General features: G+C 37.1%; 2 protein-coding genes across 2 annotated transcripts; one reads left to right on the forward strand and one right to left on the reverse strand.

Annotated features, from left to right (window-relative positions):
- Nucleotides 1-210: 210 nt before the first annotated feature.
- On the reverse strand, nt 211-534 carry Vm32E (Vitelline membrane 32E). Its single transcript, XM_068294950.1, has one exon. The coding sequence runs from the start codon at nt 532-534 to the stop codon at nt 211-213; it is 324 nt and encodes a 107-aa protein (XP_068151051.1).
- A 6,257-nt stretch (nt 535-6,791) lies between these two features.
- On the forward strand, nt 6,792-7,987 carry Boh2 (Buddy of Hmr 2). Its single transcript, XM_068294901.1, has one exon. The coding sequence runs from the start codon at nt 6,887-6,889 to the stop codon at nt 7,730-7,732; it is 846 nt and encodes a 281-aa protein (XP_068151002.1). The 5' UTR covers nt 6,792-6,886; the 3' UTR covers nt 7,733-7,987.
- The last annotated feature ends 330 nt before the right edge of the window (nt 7,988-8,317 follow it).

Below are 8,317 nucleotides of genomic sequence, written 5' to 3' on the forward strand. Positions count from 1 at the left end.
CGAGAGAATCACATAGTACATATCTTCTAGCTCTTCAAAAATTTCTTATTTAAATATGTATGAACTAGAATCCATACATACAAACAAACATACATACATACATACACATCTGCCGGCTATAGAGTAAAGAAGACCAAACAAACTGAATGTGAGTCAATAAAGTCGAACTATTTTGTAAATTGAAATATATTTATTGGCTATTGGTTTGGATTACTCGTAACCCGGAAATTCATGAAGTCCACGGATCTGTTGCAATAACTCCGGAGCATAATGCTGTTGTTGATAATGTTGCTGTGGTGCAAATCCAATGTAAGTGGGCACCTGTTCGGTGTAGGCACCAGCTGAGCCATATGAGGATGAACCGTATGAGGCTGCTGGGGCCTGGGCACAGGGGGCGGGACTTAGATTTGGCTGGCAGCTAAACAAATAGCTCTGTGGACACGGTGGCGATGAAATCTTAGCTGACCCATAGCTATTGCAGCTGGCATAGGCGAATCCTGCAAACACAGTGACTAGCAATCCGACTAACTTCATGGTTAACTGATAATGATACTGATTAAAGTCGATCAGCGGCCAAGTCTTTATAAACGAAATGAGCTTGCCAGCTGCAATTGCAATTTGGCATTTATTCAATTGTTGCTGAAGTAATCAAAACCGTTTGTGAGTGGGAGTGGGTGGGCCCTTGTAAATGTGTGGGTAGGTGTCAAAAATACTTTACCTACGCTTTTGGTAACTATGCGAATTAAATAGCTAAATAATCACAAGCAAAGTTCACTTGCAGACCCATATATGACTTACATTATGGTCAAATTTTAAAGCGGTTTATTACATTCAAATGGCATTTAGCTGCTCAACAGATGTAGATCAATGCCTATATCAGCGAAATTGTTTACAATCAACATGTTTTACTTCTTGTTTTACATTCTAGAAGCAATCTTATAATACTTGTAATACTTGTAATATATATAGGTTAACTTTCTAGAAGACAGCGTGGTTATAAGCCAGACATTTCTAAATCGTTATCTCCTTATACTTCTATTTTGTTTATGTAGAGAAGATTTATATATAGATAAGTATCTACATCTAACTAGATATGTATCCTCACACATTGCATGCTATAATATTGTATTAAAAATACCTTTTTTTTCGTAAATATTAGTTATTAATGATTATAGAACATTTTCATTGCTTTGAGTTTTTGTTTCGAATTTGGCGGGCCATGACTGATGGCGCCATCTAACTCTGAAGTTAGTTTTCCCTTGAACTCAATGTTGCGTTGTTGTCTCAATATGAGCCTTTATAAGTTATATTTGACTTACTTTTTATTTGCATATATTAGCTAACGCATTACAGTTTTTGTGGATTAAAAATATTTAGTTTAAAGTTAAAAACTTTTAATGGGAGCTCCAAACACTTATATATATGTATATAAGGCCAAAATAGGTATAGGATTGGCAACCTAATTCTCAAAGATTTGTATCATGAAGTAAAAGAGACAATTTCCAATAATAATTACCAGCCTTGGCCAAAATAATATATACCTCTATTTTATCGACTTTTCAGAAAACAAACTAATCCTGAAATAACCAGGGTTTAGGAAAAATATGTATTATCTTTTAGTGAAAGATACTAAACGATTGAAATACAAGTTTAAAAAGAATTTCGTATTCTAGAATTCAGATCTATGTACATTAAAATTAAATCATAATGAATGAAAACACCTTCTGTAGTATTTAGATTAAAAGAGTTGAAGAAAGTTGTGTAAAAATTTTAAGTAAATCGGAGGAAAACTAGCAGTCTCCGATATGCGCTGTTATGGGTTGAAATAAATATATATAGAATTGCAAATATTACTAAAAAACCTTTAAATGTCAATTCACTATAGGAATGTAAAAGAAATAGGTTATTCATATTTTCACAAAAAATGTTTAAAAATGTGTTGTTTGGGCTTCAAAAGCTTAAGAGTGGACACCTTGAGAAGTATCCATCAAATTACTTGCAACCTTGAACACATTTTTGTAATTAAAGATCTTGAATTTTAAGTCCAGCACGCCCCAGAAACATATTCTAAATCCGTTCATTTAGTGGATCGATAACTATTTATTGAGATCTTAGGACACAATGATGATCATCTGTCTAAATTTGCAATATAAAGAATATAAAATACAGACTTGGACTTTTGTGTGGCTTCTCTTTGTAGTAAATCATAAAGAAATTTAGTTAAAATGTGTCCAATTTGGAAAGCATTTGTTTAAGTCTTGGGACGATTTGCATTTCTGTTATAAACAGAGAAGAAAATGCAAATGCTATGGATTTATGGCATTTCTGTGTAATAATTTAAGCTGTGTGATGTTTCGATTCGGTTTGCTTGTTTTCACAATTTTAATTGATGTCGAAAAAGCAATCGTAAATTGCGTTTTGTAGTACATAAATCTAATCATGATGACCCAAACAAAAGAAATTGTTGAAATAATCATTTTACTGTTTAGTATTTTTCTCTTCTCCTTCAGTTTCTTCTGACATTGCATACCATAAAAAAAAATAAGTTAAGAAAACTAATCTGTATGATAAAAATAGCCCCTGCCCCTCATTATTATGCTGTTTGCCTTAGATCTAAGTTCCAGAAACCGAATTTAATTTGAGAAGGATCCAAATCGATCGGTTTGGGCTTAGCAATTATGCACATGCATATGATCGTTCCCCAGTCCAGCCCCTTCTACAGTCTCAGGTCTCGAGCTATCATTGAGACTTGAAATTTTAATAATAGGGTTTCGTTTTCGTGTGTGTGTGTGTGTGTCGATCCAACAGCCGCTGGCCTTCAAACTGGGGCAAAGCTTCATCTCTAACGGTAAACATATATTATGTATGAGTGTGTGTGTGTGTGTGTGAGTGTGTGGAGGTCTGTCTGCGTGTACACCAGACACGATATTGCCCCCAAGAGAATTATTTGAGATATCCATACCAATTGCTATTGCCCTATGTAAAGCCAAAGTTTGCTTGTTGCCTGCTCTAGCCATGGGCTTACTTGTACTTATTAGGGACTCTTCAGGTAACTAATCGAACCATGGCTCGCGCCACCTGCATCAAATGCAATACAATTCTGGACCAGCTGCTTCTGTTACCCACACAGAGGAAGAGAGTCAGAGAGTGAGAGGGAAATCCAGACAGCACACTCCAAAAAAGGATAAAAATAAAGTAAGCCATTTGGTATCCCAAAGTTTGAATACCCTTTAAAAAGTGTCCTTTATTTGTATTGGTTATTCCATAGGGTAACATTCTGAAGGTCCTTTTAAAGGGATGCTTGTCGTGTTTGGCGGTTTCTTGTATCTAAAATTTTCGGGGATTCTTCTAAATCTGAACGAATTGACCAAACTATATAGAGATTAATTTTCTCATGCATATAATAAATACACTGCCTGCTAAAAGCCTCTTGCCTCGAATCGAGGACGAAATGTTGGAAGAAAGAACAAATGACATTACCATTAAGGAATGTATCTCTATAACGAATTGACTTTAAAGACGGATTGGTTCTTCAGAGAATATACATATGTCCGATTCCTAAAAATGATTATTTTGAATTGATTCTTCAAACAATTTCTTTTTGAAAAAGAATACAGGTTTGCTTTCATAAAAAGAGAAGTATTAGTTTGTCTAAATAATTAAAATTAATCATCCTGATTTCCAACTTTTGTTGAGAACTCATTAAAGTTTTCCTTTCAAAGGACAAACCCTAAAAAATACAATGTTATCCCAGCCACTTCGGCTCAATTGGCCATGGGTCTAACATTTTTATTGCTTCTAATTTGATCGGAGAGTATCGCAATGTGTTAGCCTGGATCCGGTATATCTGGTGGTAATTTGAAGCATTGTTGGTTCGCCACCAGCAGCAGACCAATTATAAGGCACACAGCCGCAAAGGACGACGATGACGGAATACCAAAAATGTGCATTAAATTAAATTTAATTAGTTTATTGTTACGCTGGAAGGTGACGGTTATTGTAATATTATCCAAAGGTTTGCACCTTTGGACAAACCACAACAAAAAAGGGTTCGAAATTGGGAAGCAGCTGCCAGCCCAGAGGAGATGATGACATGTTCCAGCCCCCCAGTCCAAGTGGGATTTGTATGTAGGTGTCGCCAACTTACCTGTTGGTTCCGCAATTCTCTCAGTGTATATTGTAGTTAGCTGCAATGCTGCTAGTTTCTTGCAACGGATTCTAGAACTTCATCTCTATGGTCCTATTTCAAAATCATGAGTTTTGTTTACTCTGAACATCTGAAATGATTTAAGAGAAACGAATTGAAAGATATACATATACATATAGGTAGATACATTATATCAGTTTTGCAATGAGAATTTCAAAGTCAAGGTTATAAAATAAAAATACACACACACACACACACATTATTTTTGGGTTCTTTCTCACTCTGATCTTTTTCATTTGTTTCGGTGTTTCTGCCCGCGGGCAGTGCACGTGCTTTTGTATCTGTATCTAACAGATACATCTACACATATGGACAAATGTATGTAGCCATGACTACATATATGTATACATTTTAGGGTCTAAAGTTGTTATTCCCGTCATTCTTTTGGCCAGACAATGTCCGTCCTTTCCGTCAATTTGGTCCTCCTTTTCGTTGGTCCTCTGTTCACTTGCTTTTGCTACACAAGTACAAATCGTTGGACTTGCTTTAGCTACTGTTACTGCTGAAATTAATGTGCCAAGGCACATGGAATTCACTTTTCTTTTCTTCTTTTTTGTTATCTCACGAACAAGTTACCCAAACATTGGCACAGACAAGCTCCAGACACATGGTAATTCCTAAACAGAATAGAGGTTTATATGTCTTAGTAGGTACTTAAAATTTCTGTATTTGTGCACAGTTTGGTAACCCAGCAACTTCCCTTGAGAAAAAGAATTGGTTATAAATTTTATAATGAAATTCAGATTAAACAGATTTTGAATTGAACTCTCTCAAAATAATTGAGAATAGGGAGAACATAATCAATTTTTGTTACTTTTCAGTACCCTTTAGTTTCTAAAAGAAAATATTTGCATAGGGATAAACATTTGTTAACTTGTTTGTTCAAAAAATTTAACAATTAATTCATTTAAATTCTATATTTATTAACTGATTAGTGGTTTTATCCAAAGAATCACAATATTTCACCTCTTCAATTAGTAAAACTTTGATATTCCACACTGAATTGCTCCTCTCATCTCCTAAATGACAGACATCACCAGTCCTCTATCATACAGTCCTTTGGCATATATGTACTCTTGGAATGGAAACTAATGATGGGTGTGCAAAAGCAAATAGGGACCATAAGGATCATCATCTGTATCTGGCCTGTTTGTTGATGACAAAATTAATATTTACTTTCCCGACCCTTTAAAAGAAAATGTCTCCACTTGATATATTTGTCTTTTAGTCAGTCTAATTAAGCATAATTCAAATGCCAATTCCAAAACGATTTAAAAATTAAACTGACTTTCTTTAAAAATGTTGTTTTCTAATAAATTAGCTGCTTATTAAATGAAATGATTAAATTTGTAAACTTTTTGGCAACAAGAAAAAGTAGACTTGACTGAAATCTACCATTAACACTTAGTTCTTTGTCTATTATATACGATTTTAAGTATCAAAGATACAAATGTAAGGACTATTTTAATTATAAATTGTAATTTTTGCCCAACCAATATGCAAGAGTACCAAACATTTTATTGCAAAATGATTAAATGCACATTTAACGATGAGACGGGAAAAGGGGAGAAGGCAAATAGGCCCGGAGGTATCATTATGCGCAGCATCCGTGAGTCAGAACTGGCTCAGACAGTGCCCCCAAAGTGCAGCTCAAATGGATGGATGGATGGATGGACATGGACTCGGACTCGAAGTTGGACTTGAAGTTGGCTTGCACTTATTAATGCTTAATAAATGGCATTTCATTTCTTATTATTCTCGGGCAAAACGTGTCGGAAGATTTTATTGCGGCAGCGCTTGTTGTTGTTAATGCGAGTCGATATATTGGCCATGACTAAGGATGCAGATGGAGGCATACATACATATGTACATAAATACAGACACACTTACACACACCCAGAAACCAGACCAGCCTCAGATCCAGACAGAGAGAAAGAGAAGAGAGAGAGAGAGAGAGAGAGGGAGATCCAGTTGGTCAGTCGATGTATGCTAAAGTAATTATTTCATTTGAGCCAACAATGAGGCTGCAACTCTTTCTGCTGGCTCTGACTTTGGCTTTAACTTTGGACTTGGACTATGGCTGGGATGGATGATTGACGAGTGGAAATTAAAGGAGCTGACGGCAGGACAGCATAGCCAGCAGTTGCAATACGAATGAACACCGTTGCGGGATTATCATCTTTTAACGACTCGTCTTTTGGTTTTGGAGTTGTCTGCCGATTTTTAAAGTACTTGGAATGTAAATGAAGCGGGTGTCGTCTTGCACCTTGTTCGAGGTCATTTCTGGTCATTGCACCCACATGCCGCCGGTACGCGATGCGATTGCAGCCTGAGTGGTTAATTTTTTATGTTCGAGTTTTTTTTTTTTTATATTCGCTTGCAGCTCAACTAATTAATTTCAACAAAATTAAGATATACAGTAAAACCCGTCATTAAAATCAAGTTATTGAAACTGGGTGCAAAATATGCACACCTAGAAAATTTAAATTTCACCGCCAATCACATCGCTATCGATAAAACAAATTTATCGATAATTTGGCATTTTCAAATGCGTTAGCATGTTTCGCACATGCGCCACAAGCGAAAGAAGCAACGGTCACACTTGGCTATTGATTTAAAACCCAAGAATTGATTTGCTAATTTTTTTAAATCGAAAAGTGAATAAAGAATTAAAGGATTATGGCTACCAGCTCCTCCAACTCCGCGGCGCCAATATCTATGTGCTCTCCTGCGGGTCCTGGCAGTAATGAGACAACAGCAACGCCATCTCTTCAGGCATGCAAAAGCAGCGGCTGCAAAATCGGAACTTACGTTGAAAAGGCTAAACGCAAATGCTCTCAGTTCGTCTCGGCTCCATACATTATGCCCAAACCTCTGGTAGTCAATGGGACCACTGCCATATTCCAGATGGGTGGAACAATGGCCAAAGTGGGCGACATTCCGTCATTGTCCTCAATGACTGGAGGCGAAGGCGGCAAAGCCATCTATCGCATTAAGCCGGGCACTCACGCTCATGTCATCAACTATGTACTCGTCGATGAGGGATCCGATTCCATGGAGAAGGCAAAATCGGGCGACCAGGAAACAATGAGAATGCTTCTAGACTCCCAGCGAGAGAGCGCCACCTCCAAGCTTCAAAAATTCATAGCCAATCATCGTGGGACTACTGCCAACAATGCCGCTGCTGCGGTTCCATTGCCATCAACAACGGCATCTCTGGCGCCTGTTGCAACTCCAGCGATTGTGACCGTGCAACCTCCTGTTGTTCAGCCATCTGCTCTTGTTACCACACCACAAATTCATCCAGATTTCTCAATTGCCAGTGTTGAGGGTGCTGTTTCGTTTGCATCTCCTGTTTTGGAACGTATAGAACCCACACCTACAGCTTTGACAGCAGCGCCCTCTACTTCAGCAATCGTTGCTCCGGCCAGCATTAACAACAACAACAATGCCCAGGAACGTCTGCAAGCTGAGATTTTGGAATTACGGCGCACTGTGGCCCGCTTACAGGGGGAAATACATTAGAAATGTCTGTTATATCATTGTCAAGACGATGCCAAAAAGTATTCTCCCTCATAAACTGTTCAAATTAGCCTTAAAATTACATTTAAATATGTTACTAAAATAAGTAAAGCAAACGTGTTGTTCCCTGAGATAAATCTTTCTCTCCCTCTCTCTATATACATATATGGACTATGCTTGAATGCAGCTGATTTCTGAAATTTCCTTTAATTTTTTATTTTTCTTTAATTAAATTCAAATTACTTGCCAAACATTAAATTTTTATGCATTGTAATTACTTTTTGGGTGCACTTATTTAAATTAAGTAAAAGATTTTGGCAGCTGCACCTAGCCTAAGGACGCATGAATTGTCACCTTGGCTACTATAAAGCGCCATTTTATGCCTTAGTGGAGTGAACCAGTCTGGATTGGATACGGGCAAACGGAGCGACAAACAAGTGTTGACTCTTAAGGGGCACTAAATGTGGCATTTTATGTGTCATCGGCGACGGCGGCGGCAACGATGTTGATCCCATCATTGTCCACAGCGACGAAAAATAAATTTCGCAACAGAACATAAACTAATTTTTATTGGATTGAAAGTTGCAG

Source organism: Drosophila tropicalis, unplaced genomic scaffold (assembly GCF_018151085.1).
Source record: "Drosophila tropicalis isolate 14030-0801.00 unplaced genomic scaffold, ASM1815108v1 contig_845, whole genome shotgun sequence".
In the NCBI taxonomy this organism is placed as follows: Eukaryota; Metazoa; Arthropoda; class Insecta; order Diptera; family Drosophilidae; genus Drosophila; species Drosophila tropicalis.